At 44.6% G+C, this 27,160-nt stretch overlaps 2 protein-coding genes across 2 annotated transcripts in view; both read right to left on the reverse strand.

Moving 5' to 3' along the window:
- LOC121091839 (cytosolic phospholipase A2 epsilon-like) lies at window positions 1-17,359 on the reverse strand. Its single transcript, XM_040602063.1, has 21 exons — window positions 17,270-17,359; window positions 16,556-16,639; window positions 13,802-13,874; window positions 12,708-12,844; window positions 12,172-12,303; window positions 10,670-10,710; window positions 9,867-9,909; window positions 9,026-9,101; window positions 8,659-8,828; window positions 8,438-8,518; window positions 7,647-7,684; window positions 6,881-7,016; window positions 6,073-6,209; window positions 5,426-5,648; window positions 4,631-4,745; window positions 4,106-4,243; window positions 2,722-2,829; window positions 2,043-2,234; window positions 1,627-1,793; window positions 1,075-1,261; window positions 1-555 (listed from the first exon to the last, which is right to left on the reverse strand). The coding sequence occupies exons 1-21, from the start codon at window positions 17,294-17,296 to the stop codon at window positions 347-349; spliced, it is 2,514 nt and encodes an 837-aa protein (XP_040457997.1). The 5' UTR covers window positions 17,297-17,359; the 3' UTR covers window positions 1-346.
- A 1,742-nt stretch (window positions 17,360-19,101) lies between these two features.
- LOC121091838 (cytosolic phospholipase A2 epsilon-like) overlaps window positions 19,102-27,160 on the reverse strand; it is a 34,590-nt gene continuing 26,531 nt past the window's right edge. Inside the window, exons 17-21 of the mRNA XM_040602062.1 lie at window positions 26,277-26,384; window positions 24,876-25,067; window positions 23,916-24,082; window positions 22,424-22,610; window positions 19,102-21,283 (exon numbers count right to left, since the gene is read on the reverse strand). Of these exons, the coding sequence (XP_040457996.1) occupies window positions 21,078-21,283; window positions 22,424-22,610; window positions 23,916-24,082; window positions 24,876-25,067; window positions 26,277-26,384 (860 nt within the window). The 3' untranslated portion in view covers window positions 19,102-21,077. The remainder of the gene's footprint in view (window positions 21,284-22,423; window positions 22,611-23,915; window positions 24,083-24,875; window positions 25,068-26,276; window positions 26,385-27,160) is intronic.

Below are 27,160 nucleotides of genomic sequence, written 5' to 3' on the forward strand. Positions count from 1 at the left end.
TCAATAAAACGCTTTTAATGTGGTCTGCCCTGAACATGTTAGACTTAAAAACTTCAAATTCTGCCTCAAGCCAAATAGCACCATGCTCATTATCACCTTAGCACCTTCTTCTTCATGGCTGCCCATCCTCTATACCATACAATGATTTTGTACTCCACTGTTGTAGCTTAATTGCAATGAAATTCTCTGGAGGAAAAAAGTTTCTCTTCAGTCTCTACTTTGTTCACCTGAGATCACCATTTAGCAGAGTTGAGCAAGAATCCTTTCAAGCCTGCTGGCTGATCATAAGGGAGCTTCGGTCTCCCGGCAGGTTCAGGGACACAAAAGCATCCTGCCTTGTCTGACGTTATTTCTTTCTCTGCCTTTTCCGCGCCACTGCTGTGTGCAAGGCCTGCACAATAAGGTCTTTGTTATTCAGGATGTTGTATTCACCCAGCTGAACCAGGCGGTCGTACACCTTCTCAGTGTATTGAACTGAGTATGTTGAATAAGGGGAACAGCAGCCATAGAGGTCAACTTTGCCATCTTCCAGCTCTGACTCGGAGCGCTTCTGACCTAGGAGGAAGGGGAACAAATCACTGCTGAGAGATGGTAGTTACTCTAGTCATAACCAAGCAAACTCTTAATACAGCAGGTAGAGGAGATATCTCTCCACAGAGAGAGTTCTTAATCTAAACTACTCTTGTGGGTTTAAATATATTTTTTTTTTCATAGCTCATTCTTTTTCAAACTGTCAGCTCCATCCCTGGCTCAGGTGGGTATCAGCTGCTTCACATGATGAGGAGATAAAGAAGCTGATTATTCCTTATATGAGTCTACACTGCAGTTCTGAGCTGCACCTGTGGCTCACATAGATAATCAAACCTACCTGCAAACTAGCTAGCTTAGGGATAGAAACAGCACAGCCACAGCATCAAACTTGACATGGTAAAAAAAGTAATTTTAAGCAACAGAGAAAAATCTGATGTGTTGAAATAAGCCAAAAGTACAGTTCAAGGGTTGGAGTATCAAATGTAGTCCCTTCAGTACACTGACCATGATGTCAACCTTTTTTTAAGGTGTTTGATTACTTACCCGGTGCTTTGTATTTTTGGAAGGTGTCATTAATTAGTGGGAAAAATAGCAGTACTGGTGCTCCTGGAGTCTCAGCACCATCAAAGAGGTAACACTCCTTCAGGTTTTTCCTGTCCTCCTCGCTCAAGTCCACCCTGGGAAAAAGGATCCCCTGCTCTGCGCAGTACTTGCAGGTCTGGTCCAGAGCCTTGAGCAATGAACAGAACAGTACTAAGACTTAAAGGGGATTTCGGGGCTCAGGATTTCTTGGGGTCCAGTAACAAAGGAGGCATTTTCCACGCTAGGTGTGTGAAAGCTCTGAAGCCCCAATGGGAAAGCAATTAGAAGGTTTTTGTTTTCTCCGAGTTCTCAGTGCAGAACGGTTGTATCGTACAAGAAAAACAAATGAGGATACGTAGGGCCTATAAATGAAGTCTCATGCTGCAGCATTAAGACAAAAATGCTGCTGGGTAAGACTTTTAGAAGGAGCAACATATAAAGCACCTAAAGGTTACAAACTTGCAGATAATCAGCTGTTGAGGAACAAATAGCCACCGCTTCAATTCCTCTCACCTGTACCTGGGATCCCGCGCTGTAATTTAAGTGCAGGATGACGTCTACCTTTCTCTCTGGCTTTAAAAGTGGCATGATGCTGGTGTTGATGAAAAATCCCGTGTCCACCAGCGACAGGAATTCCTCCGACTGCGTCAGCTGGTTGGGGAACGCGTCCAGCACGGTATCTAAAAGCGAAGGGTGCTCCTTGCCGCAAGCGCGAGGCCGGCTGGCCCGCCAGGCTCACCCCGCGCCCCCTCGCAGCAGCCGCGGCCGGGGGGCCCGCGTGCCTCCCCGCGGAGCCTCCGCAGCGCTGCCGGGAGCCACCGGCGAGGCGCCCCGCGGCCCGCCCGAACGGCGGCGGCCTCCGGCCCGGGGCGCGCAAGCCGGGCGCCCGGCGGGCCTGGCGGTGCGCCCTCCGCCGCCATCCCCGTTACCTTTCCAGCGGCGGAAGCGCGGGCTGCTCAGGTAGCGCCGGTGCAGCTGCAGGCCCCTGAGGAAGCTGCGCTCCCGCGCCAGGCAGGGCCGGTCGGTGAGCGCCCCGCGCAGGGCGCGGCCCAGCGGGCCCGGAGGCTCCAGCAGCGCCGTCCCCAGCTCCTGCGGCGGCAGCGGCAGCGGCGGCTCCTCCTCTGCGCGGGGAAAGGCGGTTAAACCCGGGCAGCCCGCGGCCAGGCCGCCAGCCGGGGGAGCGCCGCCGGGCCTCGGCTCCGTGAGGCCTCGGCTGAAACGGCGCCCCGGGCACCGCTGAGCAAGTGACAACGGCAATGAACGCGGCCGGCCCAGGGGGAGGCCCGGGGGCCGCCTGCGGCAGGGGCCGGCGCTGCTTCGCACCACAGCAGCTCCTGCCCAATGTGCTCAGAATCTTGTTGCTTTACTAATCGTTCACAGATCAGTCTCGCTATTCTCGAATGTTCTACACCGGTGCTGAGCCCCGCAGAGCACACAGGCCGCTGGGCGGTGGATTTCCACAGGACCCAGGCCGATCCGTGCGGCCTCTGAAGAAACACTCTAAAAAACGCCCGGTGCACCGCACACATCTCCCATAACAGCCAGGTGTGATAGTTGACCTAACTTTACCTAATAATAAATACACAGTAAAGAAGTGTGATAATTTACCTATATTGTCGATTTTGTCGCGGGTCCACCTGTGCCAGAAATCTTCTGACGAGTGTGACAAATTCCAGATATACAGCACATTCAGTGAAAATAAGCTACTCCACATGCCTGTACAAGGAAAGAGCTTTCTGACTCACACCTTCACAGGTCATGAAGACAGAAACTGTTACCATGACATGAAATTAGCAAAGTTCCTGCTTTTCCTTAGTTTGCTTTAAATGGATGTGTGTCATTTTTATTTGGCTGCTGGTTTTTAAATTTTATTTTGGTATCCAGGTTTTGTCTTGTGGCACTTAGGGCTGGATATACATTCTAACAAATGCTGAGTTTTTTGTGAATTAGTATGATGTAAGGAGCTTGAGTTTTCAGAAAAAAAACCAACGAAATATCACGAGGCTTGTCTAAAAAGAAAGGATGAAAGTTTGCATGCAGTCTGAGAGCGTTGGTGAGGAATTATATTGATAAGGGCCTACCTACAACGTGATCTTACAGCGACTGCACGTGTAGGCTTCCTCTTTTGAGAATAAGCCTGCTGACAAACTGAGGGATCAGTTTTGACCTTGCATTTTTGAGCTTCAGAAATAATTTATTTGGTTACCCCTTAGGGCACAAGTGCTCCACTGGGTTTTGGTTCAGGAAGCACAAATGTATGCACAGCCAGCACAGGCTCAGGCTAAAATAGTAGAGTGTCTGCCTCATTCTAAGTAACACGGCCAGTCAAAGAGAGGTTTGCATCTTGAACTGGGCACAAGCTGACACCTGGTCTCTCTGTCTGGAAGACACGTACCTGCACTCCACATCAGTCAACAGCAAAAGTGCTGCTGGGTATGACCCTGCTGCCTCCCCCTCAGGCTTGCCCAGGCAACATGGAAACAGGCCAGTGACATGTGGCCGGAGCAGACTCTTGGGAGCAGGGGGGGACCTGGCATGCTCAAATACACCCCGGGGCACTGGAGAATCAGCACAAAGGCTCATGTAAACTGTCTATAGGAAGGACACAAATTACTGACTGCCTGTGAGACAGGCAAGAGGCTCTGGAGTTCACCCTTCTGGAGCAGCACGAGCAGAACCGTGGATTCCCACACACCTCAATTTTATTGTTGTTCTGGAAGTGATACCGTATTTTTATTCAAAACTAGCTTTAAAAATGAAAATAACTATTTGCCTGTCAATTTGAATTTTCTTTTTGACAACAAATTGAATCCATTATAATAAGTATTCATTCAGCAATGAGATATTTATCCTCTCTGGTGAAACTGCCCTGTCAGTCGTGCACCAGTGCTTTATTAGCGCTTAGTTTAGACAACTCACAATTAAAAAAAAAAAAAACAAACCCAAACAACAAAAACCAAACAACCACAGTCAGATGTTTTTAAGAGCTTACCTTCTAAGAAGCAGATCCGGGATTCAGGGATCTTCTTCATCAGCCGACCCATGAAGAACTCACTGCCAAAATCCTCAACACGAACAAAAGCTCCATATTTTTGCAATCCCACCTCGTAAGGGGTGAACTCCACCCATTCTGTGAAAAGGATTACAAAGAAGAGAACAATGCTCAACTACAGCCCCCTTAGCTGTAGATAAAAATGATGTTGCTCTCATGGGGGTGAAAGGAGTTAAAAATTAAAGTAATATCTGCAGTTAATCTAATATTCCAGACCAATAGCAACAAGCTGTAAGCAGGGTGCAAATGAAAACTCATAAACATGAAAAGGCTTTGGAATACTTTTCTGTCTGTTGCATAGACGGTCAAACTTTTATCTGACCACAAGGACATTATGCAAACACACATCAGCTTAAATTCTGGTCTTTAAATGAGAGAGCTTTTTTTAGACTATCTAAAAAAACTGTCCCAGGGTTTACCAACTTAAATGTAAAGACAAATGACTCCCAGAAGTCTCATAATTACCTTTGAAATCCCGAGTGCTATAGTTGTTCTTGACATTGACTGCAGTATAGATAGGCAATGGGTTCTGACCACGATCAATGGCCCGTTGCTGATCAGAGAGTCTATGGTTGTCTTTCTGTGGTTCCAGAAATATGGTTACATTGAGATGAAAATTAGCACAGGAACATTTCTCTGCATCTAAGCTTGCAGGGCAGAAAAATTTCTGCCTCTAGTGTATAATGTGTGCTGGGCTTAAATTCTGAAATGTTCCATATTTTTCAAAATTCCTGAAAGCGTTCTGTTACTGAAATATCTGCAGGCATCCAATCTGATGCCAGATAATTTGATGACCCATTAGGATGAAAATGGAAGGACATGATGAAGAGCAGAAAGCAATACTTCTGGTACAGACCAGCTTAACATGTTATACTGCAAGGTTATGTAAGACCTCTCACAGATTTCAAAAGCCTGCAGGTCTGTTTGTTAATACCTCCCATGGGCATTAAGATAATGTCCGTAATTTCGCTATTTCTAAACAAAATATTTGCAGAATATGCCCCCCAAAAATCTTAAAGTATAATTTTTTTTCAAAATGTTCATCTTGGAGTTCTCAGAAAAACATGTCCAAAATCTCACAAGCAAGAATGCCGATTTCCACCATGGCTGGGCATCTAAACAGCTGCCACCTAATGTTTTGGAAATGGCTGTGCATTTGCATACACAGTGTCTTGTAACAAACAGGAAAACATCTTCTCCAGGAATTAACTTTCAGAAAATTGTAAGCCACTGTAAATGCTGCTGTATGACATACCGTACCCCATCATGCAACAGAGATTCCAGGACAAGTCCCCAGAGATCTATAAAAGATGTTTTGCGCCCCTCTTCTTTCCGTTGACACAGCTGCTTTTTGTAATACTTCAGATACTCCAAGGAAAGGGAATTTATTTTGCATTTTGTCATATGTTTTCGAGCCTCGCTTATTTGCTTGTCAAGATCCTTTTGTGACCAGTCAGGATCTCTGTACAAGTTTGACATGGTCCTAGGAAGAGGAAATATATATTGAAGTGGGGGAAAAAAACCACACCAAGGTTTGAAGTCGGCAATGGCTACATTTTATGTTTCTATATTAAGTTCTTGATTTGAAACTAAGTAAAGATTTCCTGTCTTCAGTTACCTAAGAAACTACCATGCTCCCTTTGAAGTCGCAGGCATTACCCTCTATCAAAATGGCTTGAGCAGTATTCCATAAGCTGCTCTTATAAAAACATTTATTTTTGTGTTGTTGCAAATTATGTGGCTTTCCCCCATGAAAAGACTAAATCTGTCAGTTTTTGAAGAAGATAAAAAAAACAGGACTGCTGAGGAGGTATTATAGGTGGACTGCTGCATGTCAGCTCCAGCCTACTTCAGCGCATTGGTGTCATCAGGAAGACTCCAGCCAAGAGCTGCCCAGCCCTACTTACCATGTGGTACCAGACAAGCCAGTCAGGTATGTGGCACAGTCCAAGACATTGAGCTTCTTGAGCCCCCGCAGGCTGCCGTACAGCGCGGTCAAAGATCGCATACCTCCTCCCGTAGTCATGATGGCCACCACTGGGGTCTGCACAACACACGAACAGAAAGGGCTGGCGTCAGACTGCAGACCGCAGCTGACCGCGACTCTCAGCAGAGACCCCCCCGCTACATCGAGCCCAACACCACCATGCGTGTCCAGACAGAGACTTCTTTCCAAATGATTTCTACTGAAACATAAGCTACCATTTATTTTATAAAGGAAAACAGGAGTAAAAGTAATGACAGTTTTTGCTTAGATGACTGACACTTGTCTCCAATGTGTTCAACACAGATGTTTGATAAAAAACAAATGAAAATGCATTAACTTAAACCAAAAGAGAGAGTAAGAGAGAAAAAAGCCAGTTGTAAAGGCAAGAATTAAAAAGAAAACTCATGGGTCAGAGACAGGAGGAAGGATTATCAACAAGGATAACAACCGTAGGGTAAAGACTCTGGAAGAAGCAATTTCTGTATAAGGAGTATCTAGCCTGGCTTGCAGTGAAGGTGTAGCAGGAGAAGAGTTAAATTCAGGATAGCAACTGCAGAGGACACCAATGGCAGGGTGAGATTAGGGGTATGGGGCAGTATTGGAAGTGTACATAAGTTTCAAGATTAAGAAAGACCAGAAAAAATTTTAACCAGGAAGAAGTCATATTATGCTGTTATGCCCCCACTGCTAAGCACTCCTTAGATATTTTGAATGTTTTCTCTACAGACCTCATGGTCCAGCAGATCCTGTTCCAGCTGCAGGACCTTCTTCAGAGCAGGAGCAACATAATTCTGCCTTTTGCGTAGAAAGTCTTGCTCTTGCGCACAGAGGTCAAACCCTAAACGCACATCAAGGCAGTCTGGGCTGGAGCAGGGATCAGGAGAAAAGAATATTCCATTTTATTATTGGTAGACAAGCTCAGAGTTTCCAATACAAGGAAAGAAGCGAGACCCGCAGAGTACTGTGTTTACAGGAGGAGCCTTTGCTATGCTCCCAAGCAGGTAGAAAATGCTGCGTGGAAGAACGATAGGAAAAGGGACTGCTAAACTTCTAAACAATTATCAAAAGAAAACCTAAGGGAAGACATTCCTGCAGATAATGTCTGAGACATCTGCTGTCTGGATTCTCTCATGTTTTAGTCTGCACTGAGAGCTGTAGGAAAGACTTCCATTTGTCTTGAAGCAGGCAGCAAAGTTTACCTACTTCATGATCAACAGTACCAGGTGATCAGCTGCACTCTCACACTGTTAAAGAAAAGGTTAAAGACTGTGCTGAGCATAACACTGACTAGCAGCTTAGAATGTTATTTCTTCTATTTTATGCATCTTTTTTCATTATTCATGTCTCAGTATGGATTAGCTCATGTGAATTCCACTTCACTTCATCACACCACCTGCTGTCCTACTGTGAGTGCCTCCTCCCCAGTAAAGAGCCAAGGGTGAGATGGGTTTAGCTAAGGACACATTAGCCTCCAAGAGTAGGCAAGTCTCTTACCAGTCTTCTGCCTTTGCATATAAATCGAATCCTTTATCCTGGAAAGCAAGAATGCAAACAGTGTAATCGTGACAACCTGCTTTAGGACTCCTCCCCTACTGCCCCAGGAGGAATTTTAGCCTCTGCTGTCCTAGCAATGCGAGTACAAATCAGGAGCTCTGAACAATCCAGCAGCCTGTGTGAACCGACTGCAGCAATTTATTGTCAGGGATGTTGTTCAGTAATTCCCAATGTTTTCCAGTGAATGTAACGTCTGAGGACAACGGCTGTTTACAGAGGAAAGTAAAGATAATTTGTACCTTCCTCATCTCTACTGACATTACCTCTCTGGGGCAGCCAGCCAGGCAGCAGCCACACTACTGTTCTACACAACAGCATTTGCTCCTCGCTTTCTGTGGCAGCTTATGCTCTACAACAGCTGGGATCCTTTCATTCTATATGGATTTTGTCAACCATGAATCTAAAAGTGCTTTGCAAGGCATGGTCAGCATCAGCATGAGACTGGCGCTAGCTTAAGTTAGTGCAGGTGCCCCACTGGTGCATAAGAAGGGGAAAAGCAGAGCCTCAAAATTTAGCATGAAGTAAGATCGGGGTGTGGAGTAACTCCCACACCCACTCAAACAGAACAAGGCACAACCTGCCCTTATCACCCAAAGAGCTACCACTGTTAGACTGCGGCATCTTTGTCTGCCGGCTTTCATCATCTGCAAGTAACCTGGTAATCACTGGGGCTGATGCACGCTTCCACACTCAGGTTTCTCAACCTCTCCCACAAAAGAGCAGGCACTCACCTCTGCCAAGGTTATTTTTTTTCCACTTGGAAGGGAGTGAAGTTCCACATTTGGAGAGCCTGTATCATACGCACGAGAGTGCTGAAAAAAATGCAAATATAGCTAGTTTATATTGTAAGGAATGTTGCTCTCTTTCCAAAATGCAAACTGACATTACTATTTATGGTGCATGCTACTTTACATGCCATTATTATGTTTTATAAAGTCTAGTTATAACATACAAAGGAGGGAGGTCGTTTCTTCCCTGGTAGCATCACATCCAGCATTGGCTGCTTGTATTTGGCATAGTGAAATTTGGCTGGAGAGCAGGAGCTGAAGACCAGATCAGATCCCAGCAGAATGTCTTGGGTGCCCTCGTAAGAGCCTTGCACTTTAAAGGAGAATTCTTTCTCTAAGGAAGCAACACAAAAGCAGACACAGAGTAATTTTCTAATCAAAACGGGAAACAATGTTTCTTATAGAGTCTATCACAAGCTGTTCTCATGTTTCAGATTTGCTGGGTTTTTTTTTATTCTTACATTAAGCTGATTGCCTTCATAGTAATAGCACATCATGATTTAAAAATAGCTGATGGAGAAATAACCTCACTTGATAAAGATTTCTTCTCCTTTTTCTTCTTCTTCTTCTCAACCACTTGAACTTCCAAGCAGCAGATTTGGCGAGACTGTAAGAGACGTGAACAATAAAATACTTCATATGACAGGGAATTTTCTGGTCTGAGATTCTGTTTCCTAGTCTAAGCTCCTACTGACAATGATACGAATGCTATACAGGCAGTGCACTTTTTCCCAAGGAAAACATTTTCTCTCAGCCGTGACCTCGATTTCAGATGCTGGCTGAAACAGGAGGAGTCTCTTGAGAAACTGGACACAGCCAGGGCAAGGCTGGGGTTGCAGTTTGAATGAACAGGGCTTGCAGAAGGAAGAAGGTAATGACAAAGTGGAAAAACAGCACTTTCCAGGATCCCTGCAGAGATGTGGAAGACTGATTTAAACAGAAATAATGAGGGAAAGAAGCTAATAAATGAGCAAATGGAACTGTCAGAAAGTGCTGTTTAAAAAGTCCAGTTATGAATGCAGGACATGGCACATGCCTGGGACAGGGCAATCCCCATCACTGTAGCAGTGCAGGCGTTTGGAAGGAGTGAAGTCCAAAGGAGAGTTTGCTGCTGCACCAAGGTCTCAGACCTCAACCACTTCCATGCGTTGCCTTTGCAAGATCAGAGGATGCTAGCACGGGGATCTCCCCGCTGCTCCAGCTGCAGCCTCCCCACAGGTGCCATCCAGGAGGATGCATGAGGCAGCTGATGCAGTGGGAATGTTTCAGTGCTGGCCTTGCTCAGTCAAAGGGCATGTTGGGCTAGTGACTGTGAGTCAAGTGAAACAAGCATGGCAGCAGGACAAGAATGATGACAAAGCACGACACTCACCACTAGCACTCCATTAGTAATGATGGTTTCAGGAGGGCCTGAGCTAGGAAATAGGAAGAAAAGTACGTTTTTAATCACTCAGTATAATTACAGTATAATTAATGACCCACACCCTTCTGATTTTCCTCTGCTTATTTTTAGCTGTGTATTGGATTTGAAAGAAAAGTCCCAGGAGACTCACGGTACAAGTTTCCTCACTCTACTCTGTCAAGTCACAATCATCATCCTACTGGCTCGTCCAGTCCTGGAGTCCTTGAGCTCCGGGGGGGGGTGGAGGGGGTGTTAAAAAAAAAAAAAAAAAAAAAAAGGTACTGTGGGGCCAAACCATGTAGTAATTTTATGCTGAGCCCCAAGCTGAGGTTGCAGATGGTTTCACAGAATCCAGTTTTCTAAAAAATGCGGTTTGCCAGTGGATGGGACAGAAAGGGCTCTAGATCAGGAACCTGGGCCTTATTCCGTGTCATGCTCTGAAGGGAGGCATACCCACCCACTCCCCATTAATCTCAAAGACAACTGTGTAACAAAACAGCAGTCCCAATATCATGGTCTTAAACAGTATTCATTACACTAGGCAAACAAAAGGTTTTAGGGTGTGCTCCCCATCTGCCTGAAGCTCCTGGGAAGTCACCCCAGCACACACCAATTTGCCACATAGCTCGTAGCACAGGTTCCTCAGGAAACCATGATCATCGTCAGCATCATCAAGAAATGATGCACTCTGGACAATTAGACTAGATTATTTCATGCCTCTGAATTGCTATTTCTTCCTGCTGCAGACTATGTTGCATTTCACATTTACTCACATATTATCCAATGCAAATCCCACCTCTAGCTCCTCTTGTCTCTGGAAAATAAAGGAAGGAAAATGTTTTTGCCACTAGTCTCCCTGCAGTTCTCGTAGTGCAGGTTCTCACTCTAGCAGTATCTGTATGTATGCGCTATTTGGGCCTGCAAGAGCATTTAAAACAGCGGCACCCACTACCTCACATCTGTGTGTCTCGAGCCTCAAGATGTTTTATTGATAAGAAGCTTCTGGATGGCTGTGACAGCAGTTTTTAACAAGGCAGGCAGCTTGCCTGCTCCTGCTGGGACACCAGGGACAGAGCAGGCGGGGCTGCAGTCTCACAGCGAGTCCACCAGCAAAGAGGGTCTGCGGGGGGAGCAGCCAAAATGCCCTGGCCTAAGGAGGGGAAAGGGTGACATGCAGAGCAGCTGCGTAAGAGGACAAGCACTTTGTCTGGCAACGTGTTGAAGGCACTGGGGCAGAGGTGAGCCTGGCACTGAGGCCTCGCCTGCAGGGTGGTGGAGGACAGCGTGATCCCTAGGAGCAGGAAAGCACGGGAGAGAGGAAAACAAAGGTGCAGCACAAAGGGGTGAGGAGCAGAGAAGTGAGATCATGCTGTAGGTTACTTAGTTGCTCAAATTACCTATTGCATGAAAGACACCTAAAAATTGTTAATAATAGCACAAAAAGATTTACAAAGGCCTGAAGAGCATGAGCTCTAAGTACAGTAGCTGTGCGAGCACAGTAGTGAAAGGCTGGGGTATCGCATGTGCAACCGCCCAGTCACAAGCTGGGTTTCAACTCGCCAAACGCTGTTTTACCGAGCGCTAGTGGAAGCCTACGTGCTACGCTGCTCCTCTGGTATTTTGCAGAGGAGGAAATGGTCAAATAAGGCATTTAAAGATAATGAACTGCAGAGTGGAGTCTGGGCGTGTGTAGATATGGTGCATGACAGATGTACAAGATATTGGGAGGGAAGTGAACCAGGAGAGGGATGGACGGAACACACTGAGAGTTGGGATGTGCGGCTTCCAGAGCCTCCCTGGACATTCAAACCAGGAATATTTCTTGTTGCCCAGCTGAGTGGCATGCCTTAGACACCTCATTTGAAAACCCACGCCACAGTCCATAATTAGCAACTAGTCAGGTTCAATATTTGGTTCCAATCACAGAATTATTACTTTCCAATTACTAGGTTAAGTAACAAGTTATGACAAAAGCATCATGTACTAGCATGGACACGCCCCTCGACCCTCGATGGGGGCAAGCTCAGCAAAGTGACAATCTTGCAAAGACACCTGAAGTTTGTGAGCCTCTGTAGCCAACACCAAACCCTTCAGCACCTACAGATCCAGGTGTGGAGAGGCTTTCCCATGTCAGAGTGAAAACCAACTCCCTTGTATGTGGCTTGCCAATTCATACACAAGAAGGAAAAAAAGGGAAGAATTTGCAAATGACATTTCAGAAAAGGAGACAAACACGTTCTTGCCAGCCTATTCCATTTCCCATTTCAGACCTCACCTGTGAATCGCACTTGAAGTGCATGAAGACTTGCTCCCCCAGGGAAAGTCTGGCTATATCGAAGTACACAGTGAATAGGTGGTCATCTCCAGTAACAACATCCTTATCATAGAGTGCCAGCTCCAGCACGTTCTGGGAAGGAAGGGAAGGACTTCAGAAATGTGTCAGGTTTCGTTCAAAGCAGGAGATCCCAGGGACAGCTGCTCGAGTCAGCTGTTTTAAGGAGTGGGAGGACATAAAGAAAGAGAGCAGGAAGGGAAGAAGGTGGAGGGGAAATCGACTCCATGTGGGCATCTCTCTATGAGGAGGAATGAGAGGAAATCACAGACATCTCAAAGGTCATATTCTACCCATGGCTGAGAGAGATGCTTGTCTTCCATGGCATGGAAAACTACCATAAAGATACGGGCTATTTTCACATCTTCCTGCATCTTTCCTTGCCTCTTAAGAAAATTACTTCTGTCCCCTGTGCAAAAGGATAAAACCCAGCAGTCGCTCCCTAGGTTGTGGTTAACAGGGAAGTCCCAGCTCAGTACCTTGACCTGACTCTGGATCCTGAAGTAGAAGGTTTCATTCCAGACAGGATCTTTGCAATTCTTGATGGGTTTAGTCAGAAATTTGTCAGTTGACGCAGTCGGCAGCCACAGGCTCACATAGCAATCTGTCTGGCTTACTGTATGTCAAAAAACACATCTAAAATGAGGATTTGCTCTAGAAGAAAGAATGAATCAAACAGCATGAAGCTTTGCTTTCAAAGAAAGGCATTGTGATATGTGATGATATATTTGCTCAACATAAACATTACAATTCAGATAATAGGAATGGAGAAAAAAGAAGAGGGACACGATTGTTCTCTGAATACATGTGATTAGATACAATAAATGCATTAAAAACAAAGGGTTGTCGCCTCCTTCTGTCATCAAGCTATCAGTTTAGCCCAGGATAAAATAATTCCGGACAATTGCAGCACCCTATATCTGCAAGGGTTAAGGAAACTAAGTGATAGCTTCTATTTGAGCCAGACAGAACATTAAAAAAAGCCCAAATCATAGAAGAAAAATGTGTCTTGATTTCTGCATAAGTAAAGCTATAATCTTCTATTATATTTCAGTTGCAAGGCTATCAGAAGCGAACCTACAAAATGTAAAAACATCTAACAAGGTTTTATCTCTGAAAGCTGGTACACAGGGAGTCGGGGTATAGTAGTTTGGATTGCTTAGCCTTGAGAAAGCTTTGAGTACAAGCTAAATTTGAGATAAGGCTACTCCATTTTCACTACTTGCTCCATTATCCCAACCAGTTTGTTACGTAAATATACTCCAGAAAAAAACACAGGAGATCTTTCCACATTTCTTGCCTTCAACAGACTGCAGAGCTTGCCCTGCTCCCTTTAAGGATGCAGAGAAATATGTGCCATAGGTACGGCTGTGACCTTCTAGAGTTACCTCTGCGCAAAACAGGGCTGCTAAAAAGAATAGCAACGCACTGTATTCGTTGCTGGAACCATCATGCCCATGAAAGGAATTCCTCCATCCATGGAAGAAATCTAAAAAGCACTTTTTCATGGAGCAGGGCTAGCTAGTACCCCATGAAGGTTAAGGGGACTGTACAGAGCACTGCAGCTACTTACAGACATCTGCCTGGCGGATATTTCTTGCTCTTATGACCCTTACAGTCAGTAAGTAACACAGAGATGATTCTATCTGCAGGGGAAAGAAAAACATACAAAAGACAGGAATGAATGCTGAAGGCAGACAGCGTATTTAAAACATAGACACCATTAAGAGAGAAAAATACCAAAATCATGAACAATTTAATTGGATTTTTCTATGTGACTATGAAATGGCCAATACATTTATTTTCCTACTGATGTCTAAATCAAGTACTAGACTGAAAGACTTCTGTACTTCTATAGCATGATATGTGGATTTGTATTATTGTAGAGAAGTTATTTGCTTTCTAACTAAAATCTAGCTGCACAAAGCGGTAAGATTCAGACTCAGCTTGGGAGAACATTTGTTAAATATCCAAGGTAGAAAATAAAAAGCTGCCTTGGACTTTTTGCTAGTGATAAAATTATCGTTGTGGGAACCACCTCTCATCCACTCATTACACATGTTCAGCCTCCTGGGCTACGGGATATGATTTTCTCATATTCCTGCTCTTTTAAACGCGCAGTACTCTCCAGAGGTGATTGCTGACCTCTGAACCCCACAATGCTTTTAATGTCCGTGGAAGAGATTGCTGCTTGGCACTTCCACCATGCTACTCGCTGTGCCTGTTTTCATTTTCAGGGACATAACTGCCCCCCTTGAGCTGAGCTTACCTCTCACTTTTTCTTGTGAGAAGTTTTTCTGTAGCTTTGAGCCACGTAATTTCTTTGTGTCTGGAGTTTCTATGCACTGTTTTGCATAAGCAGCAGTGTTTTACACCTGATAAGAAACTGCTCCCTTTGGCTTCCCTGTTTCATATTAGTCCACATCTCCAACATTAAGGCCATATGCTTGACTTCTTAGGCTCTCATTTTGCTGTTTTGGTCTCATGTTGGAGCTCAAACATGAGTCCATATCCCTTCTCCTTTTACCGTAAACAAACAAATACCATTAATCTCCATTTCCACCTAACATTTTATTTCTACAGTCACAGAAAAGGGGAAAAGATATAATACGTTGTAATATAAGTCAGCAGAAAAATCATGCTCCAGAGGTTCTAAAATGCAAAAGCCATTTAGTGCAACTACAGGGTCACGGACAGGTAGTGACACCGCCTGCTCCCTCCACCTATACTGCAAAATGACTACAGAAAGACCATTGCGAGTCCTGAGGTGGCATTAGTGTGACACTGACCTCATTAGTCCCACTGAGAAGGATGTGTGACACAGGTACTGCAGGAGAGGAAGACTTTTGCTCTAGTTGGCCTGGCTGAGCAAACCAATTTGGTATGTGTTAATAACAAGCCATGCTTACTGTCTGTAAAAAGTGAAGTGCGTGGAATATACGTCCATGTGATGTCTCTCATATTTAACCTGAGTGCATCAATGCTTGCAGCCAGGGCTAACAAATATGTGTTATTGAGTCTGGGGGCAGTTGGCAAGTAGGCTAATAAAGAAAGAGGTAAAATTAGCCTCCAGGTAACCAAAGCACTCCGTTCTAGTAAAAGGCACCAACAACATTCGTGCTGTTCAGCTGCACAGCAGGCAACTGATTGTGCAAATCAAGTATGTCAAACCACTGCTAAGAGGCCCAGGGCAGCTGTGGATAGGACCACCAAAGGCACTTGTATTTGTGTCTAGAACCTGACTCCCGCGGCACAGAAATGAGGCAGCTACAGGTGGGAAGCGTTCCGCGATTAGAGCCGGTAACGTGATGCCAGTCACTGGCTTTGGAACAGGTACTTTCCTGGAAGGGCTCAGCTCGGTTTCACATGCCGGGTCCCCTGGAGCCACCTTCGTGGCTTGTGACGCCAGCGCAGCAGGAAGGAGTGCAGACTGAACAAAATACTCGGGCACATAGATGTGCCCGGTCATAACCAGGGAGCCTTGGCTCAGACATTACAGAGGGACAAGTAACAAATGGCCAGAATCCCATCAGTGGCGAGTTCTGCCTAAGAGATCGGAGAGGTTTGGTTTGTTCTTCTGAACCTGCTGTGATCCCTGCGGTGCAGAGAGCTGCATTTTAGGGGGTGTTTTCTCATCTTTGGGTTTTCCATTCAACTAATCAACAGAAAGGTTTGCCTATACCTTAAACTGTAAGCACAACACCTGTTGCTCAGCAACTTAACTTAGCTCAAAACAGAACATGGGAGAGTTCCTAATTATTACTGAATAGCCTCAAACTAGAGAGAACAAAGTCAAAAAATCCTTTTCAGTGCATCTGGTCCTCTCATGTTCCAGAGGAAAGATTTCATATAATGCGTCTGAAGTCTCCTGGAAAAGTGATGGTTTTTTGTAGAGTCCAGAAGAAGGATTAATCCAGGAAATCAGGTGTTCAAAATGCACTTCAAAATTGTGCCATACTCTTTGTGGGAGTAAGGGGCACAATTTCACAGCTATTACTACCTACACCGACAGTAAATTTGCCCCTGTGCTTTAGCAAGAGATATGTAGCAGAAAGCCTATTCAAATCCATCCTTTTAAAGATACTAGTCTTGTTAAAGCAGGGTTCATCTCCCACGTGCCAAGGATAGAAAACAGCACTGGGACTTTAACATGAAGCAATACTGTAAGTGAAGTGATCAAAACAATAAGCAGAGAGCATTCCGCGAAGGGAGCTGGGCAAGTTACGGCAGCGGCTTGGGAGATGTTGAACCCAAGGTGTTCTCACCCAGGCTCCGCCCAGCAGGAAAGCCTCTTTCGGTTTTCTTTTGAAATTCTCCTTTGCAGTACCTTTGTAACAGGAGTCTGCTGTTCTCCATCAGGCTTAAGCTGCATAATTCCTTCTCCTCGCTGAACAGTTCGAGTGACCAACTCCTGCAACAAGAAGAGCCAGCGTTACCCCTGGAAAAACCATCCTGTCTCCTAAAAGCAGTCTCCATACGGAAGCAAGAGCTGCAGAAGAGCAGTGGCAGGGAGCCCACAGAAGGTATGCCCGTCTTCTGCAGTGCCTGGTGCCACTGCCTTCACCCTGCTCGCCCCAGAAAGCCCGAGCAGAGGCGTAGCACACAGGTACGGTCCACCCTTTGCATGACACACGGGGAGGGAAGGCAGCTCCTGGCCCTGGCTGTTAAAGGAACAGCAAACCTGTCTCCCATAAACACACTCCGTCATGAGCCTTGCAGCGTGAAGCACGTTGCCATGTTCTTTAATACTTATTCTAAGGTTGCATAGATTGCATCTCTAAAATGAAGGAAACCCCTAAATGTACAAAATGCTCCCTTTGTATATAAACTCTTACTCCCCAAGCAGTTTTCACTTCCTTCCTATGCTTTGCTATTATTTTTAACACTCCGATAATGAGTTCTTGAAGCACTGACTTCCTCCATTCTGCACAGAGTCATTTATAGTCAATGGTAGGTCAAGAAAGCTGCACCGTCTTTGCGCTACGTGCAGCATAACCAGCTGAGAGCCCAGCTGCCTGGCTTTGCTCTGCACCCTTCTTACCTGAGACAAAACGTCACCTGGCTCCATTGTGGTCACTGTCAGGGACACGTCCAGTGTTACCTGTGGCAATGCAATTTCACATCTCCCAGCTTCCACAGGCACCAATAGTTTAAGTGTCTGATATGCAGGTGAGCAACTATTTTATAAACTGACTCAGAGCCCCACCTCTGCCTGATTTCTTAAACGCAGGTATTCCCCTCCCATTTTCTTATGCTAGGAAACTGAATCCTGTGGTCCAACAAGTAGGAAAAAATACCTTTGCCTGTACAGCAGGTGGAAGTATGCTGTTCGAGTCACTTTGCCCAGCACTGGCCAGTGGCAGGTTTATAACTGATGGTAAGAGAAGGATGCCCTTTTACCTAAGCACTGAACTTTCCACTTACCAGGACCTCAAAGCCTACAGCAGTACATGTTCTGCAACAGGATGCAGCAACAGTACGTTAATTGGATGTAGGTTACCCGTGACAGTAAGCAGCTAGGATAAAACAGCTAATGAAGAAAAAAAGGGGACAACGCTATTGCTCTCATATTCAACTGGTTCTTGCAAAAGCCCATTTAAGGCTTTCTGCAACACACGTTGCTACAATCCCAGGTCTAGGTGTGCAGAGCAAACACATGCACACACGCACGCTGTGGTTTATATCTACCCAGCCTTGGTCCAGCAGGGTTGGGTATCTCCTCAAGTCATTGTATCCTTTCCTCCTTCTTTCCTATGGTTATTTATCATTATTTTTGTTCAGTCAGCGTCCTGAAGCAATGACTTGCCTTAGCTTAGCTCCACCCACTGTGAACACCTCAGCACCACTTCAGCTCAGACTGACTCTGGCTGTAATCTAGCTGCCCTTAAGCGCCTGTGTCTGACCCGGTGAACCCAGCAAGCCAGAAGCAAAACTCTGCACCAGCCACATGCCACCCCCTGCACTGTCCTCAGCACACCTGGGGAGCCACCGCTGCAGCAGGACACCCACACCTGCCCCATAAGCACCCAGCTGAGCCCCGCGCCAAACATGGCACAGCTCCCAGCTCAATGGAACAGGACTAAAAAGGGCAGCCAAAAACTCTTGCATCTTCAGCAGCTCATAACAGATCAAAATGTCTGGGGGAAGGGAATTCTTTGGCTTCCCTGCTCTCCTGGTACATTGCTTATGAGCAAAAAGTCACCCATTCCCTGAGCGTTCTTGAGCTTACCGGTCAAGTGTCGCCACCAGCCAGCACAGTTCCCCTTTCCAGATTCCTGTCCAAAATAATACCAACAGCCATCACGGTCAGCTTGGTAGAACAAACTGTTGCCATAGGCTATGCTATTTCACAATGCTGTGAAGGGTTGTGTCCGCATACATGGCCTGTTTCCTCTGTGTGTCAGCTGCAATGACATAGCTTGACAAAATGCATTTTTCATTAGGTCACAGAAAACCCTTGGCAACATCAGCATCTTTCAGTCATAGTTTAAGGTAGTGCTTTATTATGACATGTCCTTGGGAGGGCTAAGCTATAAACCAGACTGTCCACCAGAACTGAGGCTCTGAGGCCATCACACACACAGTGCCAGCGGCCAAAAAGCTCTCGCCCTCACAAATAATTTTTGCAATCCACATTAGAGACAACCCTTGGGGGAGGGAGGGACCATGGCTCACTTTGTACCCCTGCAATCTGTCTCCGAGACATTCTTTCACCCACAACACTCACAGCAAATATTCGGTATGCATTTTAAAGAGAGAAAAACAGTTTTGTTCTCCTGGAACAAGGAACACACTGTGAACCTGAAGCATATTACTGAAATGCCTGAACATGTGAAGCAAGGCAGAATTTTCATTTTGCAAAGAAGCCTTTATTGTCCAGTGGTGTATACACAAAATATTTGCATGTCAGTAACATTTCTTCAGAGCTGGAGACGGCATGAGTTTATGGCCGAAAAATGTTTATTTTTTCACACCAGGGATTTCAAATGGAGGTAATTCCCAGGATTACATGTAGAGCACGTAGCACCGTATTTCTGATTACAACTAGTGAAACTATCACAGAACAAAAGAACCTGTCAGAAGTACGTATTCATTCAAAACCTTAAGAGTTTCATACGTTAATACTTATGCTCTGATCTCTAGGTTTGCACCATTAGGCTACAGTTGCACAAAGAAGTAAGGTTTGGCTTGATATTGTAGATGACAAAAGTGTTGGCACAAGTCACTGTGAACCAATTTGTAAAGATAATTTGTCCTTATTTCTTGCTAAAATGAAAATCCTCAGAGCATCATTCTGCACCAAGCCAAGCATTACTTGACTGTAAGTGAACCCTGTTACTTTCAGGCGAGGTTCTCTGGGCTGACAAGGCAGGCAGTCTATTAAATAGAGGTTACATTTCAAAACAAAGACATTTTGTAAAACATTAACATGAAATGTTTCAACTTAGCCAAATATTTTCCCTAGTTTATTTTATCTTCAGATTATGACATCTAGTTGATAGATCTTTTCACCGAATAGATACTTTGTTCAAAATTCTCCCTGTTGTCATGAGAACACAAAACTTACTAATAAAAAAAGTGTATTTTCAATTTGACTCACTCCTGGAATGCAAAGGTTGTTATGTGTTTACAATTTCTAGAGCTCACCCTCAGCACTTTCAACAGTTCATTTATGGACACTTTCCATAACAGAGAAAGTGAAGAAGGTTTGAAAAATGCAAACCCACAACAAATGCTATTGGTGGGTTTGTGCTAGATCCCATGGAGGGTCTGTTTCAGTTGTTTTAACATGGTCTTAGTTGCTGCAGACCACTAACTCACTCCTGCTTATCTGCACAGTTTGAACAAGCAGAACTAAACAAATAAACATTTTTGTTGATAAGCATTATGTCCTAAACTATTTAAACAAATTGCATTGAGTAAAATGGAAGTAAAATTTTTTGTTTCAAGCACTTTTTCTTTTTAAGAAAGGGAAGTTTAACATGAGAAGTAACTCAACTGGGAAAAAAAAATATTCCAGGATGTTTTATTTTGAATGCTTCAAATAAAATATGTTGACTTTTTTACATACTGTTTCAATACAAAACAATCAAAACTAACACAAGTTCACAGGAAATTTTGATGCGCCCAAATTACACCTTTTGCGTTACAAAATTTCTTACGTGAAAAATCTTACACCACTTCCTCCTAAGTTGTTCCTTCCCATCTACATATGATTCATTCACAGCCCAAGAGAGCCCAGGGGGTGGATGTGATTCAGGGGGCTGGCTGTGTGCACACACTTGTCCCTCTTACATTTCCAGGCTCTGCAACTGCTCTTCAGGACACCTGTAAAACAGAGTTAAACCAGGAATCCAATGCCAGCTTCCATCATGTCTCAGGTTTTCTTCGTTTTCCAGGAGCGGATGCACCTTGTGTTCCACGAAGATTCATGGGGAGCAGAAGTTTATACCCCCCTTCCTGACGCCTGTAGCTGTGTCGGCTGGTTTGTATTACTTCAGCATTGTGGTAGTAAAAAATTATTTTCCTATATGTCATACTTTATAGTAAGTTAGGCTTAAAACAACACTAATTTTTAAAATCTAACAAGGATTCCAGGTAAAGAGTTGTTCTACAGCCAACCTTAATTCAGGGAACAAAGCATATGTAAAAATTACGCAGGCAACATCTTTGCCTTTAGAAGCCACTTCTTGGGAATGGAAAAAAAAAATATGCAACAAACCACTAAGCCATCAGGGACAGTTTCTTTCAGTAGGGTAGAACAGCCCATGTTCAAAAAGCTGTGTCCCTTCTGTGTCCCAGAGTGTGAAAAAACTCCTCTGAGAAGACAGGGGCAGCCAGGCAGGTGATTAGCACATGTTTTGCCTTCTTTGCATCGCTGTCTGCAAGGCCTGCATAATCATCTGTGAGTTGTTCAGGATGTTGTATTCACTGAGGTTCAGCAGCCGACGGTAATTCTCATCAGTATACCTGACTGAGAACATGCAGTAGGGTGAAAAGCGACTGGTCAAGTCGAGTTGTCCTCCCTCCATCTCTGAGCAACAGCGCTTGACACCTGGAGAGAAAGACAAGTTGCTGCTGTGACATGGTGTTTATCCCAGTCAGCGATAAGCTGTCCCCCACAGTCCAAAGACGGGGATTTTTCTCTGGAAGAAAATTCATAGGGTTTAAATGCACAAAAAATGCAGGTCCTGTATCCCCATGCCTAGTCAAGAGGAGGTCATGTCCCTGAAGCAATGAGAGCAGAAGGCAGAAGTGAGGGACGGCATTGTAATGGTCATCTACAGCCTACTCATAAATATCTGCCTCGTTTAAAGGCATGGATCAGTCAAGTATATCAGCCCGAAAAGGCACTCCAAAAGGCATTGCCGGTCTCACCCTGAACAGCTGGGACCTCTACAAACTCCAGCTGAGGGAGGGGAGTCACTAGTAACAGAATAGAATTTAAGTGAGAAAGGAGTAACAGAAACACGGGGAAACCTAAAGTTCCTGCAATTCCAAACGCAGCCTCAAGGAGCCTGCCACCAGGATGCATCTCTACATTTCCATTTCTTGCGTCTCCCAAATTCCACAAAAGCAGAATTTTAGACTTTACCTCCCTGCTACCAAGGAGCAAAGCAAATGCATCCTAGTCACTGGCAGAAGAGGAGTGGAATACAAAGCCTGGCAGAAAGAACGACAGGCCCTCAGCACAGTGAGCAAAACGACCCCTGGGCTAGCGCCGTACCAAATGGAGACACACTGATTTTGACATTGCAGGCATTCAGCCTGAAAGCCAGTTTCTTGCCCCCACCCTGCCATTCATACAGGACACTACGTCTCCTAAAGTGTAGAATGCTATCCCTGGAAAACAGACAATACATGCAGGGGAAAATAATCTGAGCACACTATATTTTTCCCAGGAAAAAACTTTTACAATTAGCCAGCAATGCTTTATGTTACAAATGGGAGAGAGATGAAGGTAAGCACCATCCAGAAGACGAGGGCTGTATCTGTCCTCTTAGGGCCGCAAGGATGATATGAATGAACATAGTAGCTTTGGCACAGAATGGGAAAGCAAGTTTAATTAGTTAAAGTGCTCCCCGTGAACCCAGTCAGCAAAGATAGCCAGTAGCAGAGAAAGAGGCTCTACCTGTGTCAGGGAAGCAGGTAGTGGTGTCTTTTGCTCAGTGCTTTGCCACTACTTGTAACTTACCCGGTGCTTTGTACTCTCGGAAGGTATCATTCACAAGGGGAAGAAAAATCACGATTGGACATCCTGGCAAATCTGAATCTTGGAAGAGGTAGCACTCCTTCAGATTTTTCTTATCTTCGTCAGTCAAAGAAATTTTGGGGAATGGGATATTCTGCTCTGAGTAGTATTTGTATGCCTTATCTAGAGACTGGAGTATCACAGAAATGGTCAGCATCGGAATTCAACCTGGTTGTCTTGTCTTAAAACCCCCAAATTGTTACCTAGTATTAAGGTTTAGCGGCTCAGATCCATAGGGTGAGCTCCTTTTTATCAAGGGTTACTCTACATATAGCTACCACACATAGCAATCAAAATGCTACTCGCAAGCTGTAAACACAATTTCAGGGTTACAGAATTCATCCAGGAAACTGCTTTGTAAAAAATGGAAGCAGTTGGCAGAGGTTTAGGGTAAAGCATGTAATTTCAGTAAATGAAAGAGCCTGCTTAATATATTGCATAGAATTAACTAGAAAAGAAAACCAGAGCAAGAAAATATTTAAGGTACCTTATTACATGCGTGGAAGACAGGAAATAAGAAAGTTTGAATGTGCGATTATGTCTCTGCCTGTGCGGGTATTACGGCACAGGTAATTGAGACTGATACTTTACTGAGAAATTTAGAAGTACTAGGCTATTTTTTTTCCCTGAAATGTTTGATACACTGTCACGTCCTACCACGTACTGTGTTATTTACTATGCACCATCTAATAGTGGATGCCACCAAACAAGAAATAGTTTCTACAAAATACCTTAAATCTGCAGCAACCTTTCTTCATAAAATTAATCTAGGCTGAAATGAAATGTCTTTACACGTATGTCTCATGCGTAGTATGGCTTACTATCAGTAGCGCAGCTGTTCTCATTCACAAAAAATAATTCCACTTAAGTGGGCCAAGATGCTTCATAGCAAGTTTCTAACTAACCTCAGTTTGAGGTATAACGACCCAAACTTCTTTTCTGCATGGCCTTATAGACCGCTAATCAACTTTATCTCTGTGAAACTGGAGTTTCTGCAGGAAAATGCTTGTCACTGAACTGTCCTAGTAGCATCTTATTTGTCAGCCCAGAAACAATCTGCCCCTGACTATCCACTTAACCGCTTTTGTATCCGAACTAAAGTCAGGAGAAATCATTTCCTCATCCTTACGCATGTTCCTGTGCAGGTCTGGAAACCTGCTTGATTCAGCATAAAGCTGAAGAGGCTCTTCCCATGACTCTGGAAGAGACCGGGCTGATGTCCTCTTGAATAACTCAAGATGTTCATAAACCAGCAAGAGAGATTCCAGGAGTGGCAGGAAGAGATAGGAATAACATTAATCACTACGGTGAAAGACACGGGGGAACGCAGTAGTTAAAAACTGAACAGCTGAAATAACCAGAAGTTCTAGGCACTATAGGCTAGACATTTACGAGCAAAAGGAGAGACAACACGTGGTAACAAGATTCTTCTCACCGAGGTATGTGATCCAGTAGTGTAACTTAAATATATGATGACATCCACTTCCCTCTGTGGCCTTAAGAGTGGTGGACTGCTGGTATTGATGAAAAACCCAGCATCTATCATGCCCAGGTGATCGGGATTTTCCATCAGCTGGTTGGGACGCGAGTCTAACACAGTGTCTGAAAGAAAAATATTTCTTAAAATAAGAAATGATCTGTAGGTATTTTGACTGGAAAAAGAAACGCAAGGTGGAACTGACCGTCCCAGAGGCCTGGTTTAATTTAATTGCCACATTACTGGATTGTTGAATAGGTGTGGGAAGGACTGCAGAACTCCACCTGTTCTGAAACATCTTCTATATTGAGATCCCAGGCAATATGTTCTAGTAACTTGTCATACTCATTAGTGCCCGTAAACTACTTCTAATACTTAACATAAATCTGCCTTTCTTCATTTCAATCACTGTTTCATCTTATCTATCATGGATTTGAAGAACAAATTATTCCCATGCCCTGTTACACGCAGATTTCTGCCTCCCCCTCAGACCCTTCTTCTTTGGGCTACAAAGCCCCATTCCTTTCCAGCTTTCTCTCACAGGTCGTATTTTCGGGGATATCCCAGTTGCACCTAAGTTAGAGGAACAGTCTTGCCAAACTAAGCTTTCCCCCACGTTCACTCTGCTCTTTGCTACTTTAAATTCAGTTCTGTCAGCTGCAAGCCTACCCTCTCAGTCTGGGCTACAGAGATCTCAGCTAAAGCACAACACACATGCTTGTATTTAAAAACAGTCTTAAATACCTGGCGACACTGAAGTCTTAGTCTCTTCATCTCTTCTCTCCGTTCAGAAAAGAAATGCTCTTTCAGGAAATTTTTTCTTTTTTTCCCTTGCCAAGCCTGACAGAGTTCTTTCCTAAATTTCCTCACCCCAGAACCATCTGAAAACGATGCCTGTTAAATATTAGTCTCCATTACCTTTCCATCGATGGAAGTGCTCGTTCTCCAGGTAGTTGTTATGCAGCTGGTAGCCCTTCAGGAAATTGTGGTGCTGGGCGACGGAGAAGCGGTCAGTCAGTGCTCCCCGAAGAGCGCTAGACAGGGGCCCAGGAGGAGTATACATGCGAGTCCTCAACTCATGGGGTCTCGTAGGCAAGACCGGGTCTTCATCTAGAGGAGGGGAGAAAAACCGGTGAACTGTTTGTTAACTGACATTCATTTCTGGTTGCCCTGTGCATAGGAGATCTCAGGGCTTGTTCTGGGATGATGCATTAAACACACGAAAACTCTTCTGAAGGAGAAGAGTGGCTGCTGGACAAAGGTCTGCTGGTGGTCTTAAGCTTTGGCATGAACAGTTCGTCAGAGGCAGTCTTCGGTGCTGGGAAAGGGACACCCGAAGGGAACTAAGCAATTCAGAGAAATGTCCTGTCAGAAAGACAGTTACACATCCTCATGGGAAGAGAGCACGAAACAGAGGCAAGCATAGAGAGAACGGGGGGGGCTAAAGCGTATGCTCCCACTCAGATGGGCAACAACAGGGCACCGTGGGGTCCACTGCAACTATGACAGCTTCTACCTTACAATCACCCACAGCTACACCAGCATATGCTTAATCAGCAGAATGAGAGCATCCCAGGAAAACCTGGGGCATACATTCATAGTGAGAAACAACAGGTAATTTTCAGGGTGGCTACATGGCAGCATATGTGGGTGAAAAGCAGAAACTACACAAGGTGTGGTTTCTTGAAATCACAACCTGCTTTGCCACACCAAGTGGCTGATAGCACAGCAGAAGAGACTTGGTGGTTTCCATGATTGCACAGATGTATTTCCTTATTTCCAGGATGCCTGTAATTATAGTTACTATCATATTAAATGATCTAGCAATAAAACCATGGTTTCTGTATTGCTTCAGAAAATACCCTCTGAGCCTCATTTATCTTTGTGCCAGGATGAATCCAACGTAGTAATTACTGTACTGAGTAATAAAATAAAACCCCAGGAAATATTGATTAACCAATTGATATTTGAGTTCATTCTCTGCACAGGCAGTAAAAATAACTTTATTCTCTGCCACTGGTTCTTGGTTCTGTATGGCTGAGTGAGAATGGGCAATGCCAAAACACTTCCCGAGAAAGGTGTGACCCCACTAAAACTCCCTCTTAAGGACAGAGCCTTTTAATCCGTAGGATTTTAGTAAGTCTAGTAATTACAGCAGCACTTCCCTGATTACCCTCTTCCTCTTAGTCTTCACGGTGGGAGGGGAAATCACTATCTCTTAGGATGATCCTATGGTGTTGGTTTCAATGTAGTTGACAGGATGAAAAAGGCATCCAGGAGACCGAGTGACCAGAAATGAAAGGTTTAATAATTTCTTACCAACTTCTTCTATTCTGTCTTGTGTCCACCTCTTCCAGAAGTCCTCTGAACTGTGGGAGAGTCCCCATATTTGTAATAGGTTCACAGAAAATATACTGCTCCACATACCTGTAAAAGGAATTAGTGAACACAAGGACACATTCTAACAAGAAACTGCCTTTTTCCATCTATTTTGACCTCCAGGATTAATTTCTCAATGGCCCTACTTCAAATATTTCCAAACTTTTGGGCTCTTAATTCTTCTTAACTTTCTGTGGCGTTGGTTCAGGTCATGCTGCCATTGATTCTGCACCTAACCTACCCCACGGCTCTGCTGCACAGTATAGAGAGAAGAATGGGAGAGAAGTAAAGCAGAAAAAACAAATTAAGAGCTCAGATGATGCAGACATCACAGAAACATCCTTTGCATCCCTGTCTTCCTTACTACAGCTTCTCTTTTTCTGCATATGCTCTGGTCAGCTTTCTCTCACCCTGAAGTCTTTCGCAGCAGGACGGACTGGCTCCTCAGCCATTGCCTTGGAAGAGCAGCTCCCACACCGCACTGCCTGAAGGCTCGCGGGTGCGGTGGGCTCCTGCTCCTCCGCACGCTTTTTTCCTCCATCCAAGATCGTCCCTCTCTGCCTCCGCACAGGGGCACTGGTGGCTTTGTTGACAACACGCAAAGCCACCATTTCATCTCCCACTGGAAATTTAAATATGTCTTCTAATTAGTCTGCCACAATTGGACTTCTTAATTTTCAGTGGGGCACAGAAACCAGTACATCACACACAGCATACAGAAAACAAATTTCCCAGTAGTGGGCCAGGTAAAAAGGGCCTACCCAAAAGGTAGTATTTTAAAGTTACTCCTTGGGATTACAGGCTATTTAACATCACAGCACGTT

This window comes from Falco naumanni, chromosome 7 (genome assembly GCF_017639655.2).
Source record: "Falco naumanni isolate bFalNau1 chromosome 7, bFalNau1.pat, whole genome shotgun sequence".
In the NCBI taxonomy this organism is placed as follows: domain Eukaryota; kingdom Metazoa; phylum Chordata; class Aves; order Falconiformes; family Falconidae; genus Falco; species Falco naumanni.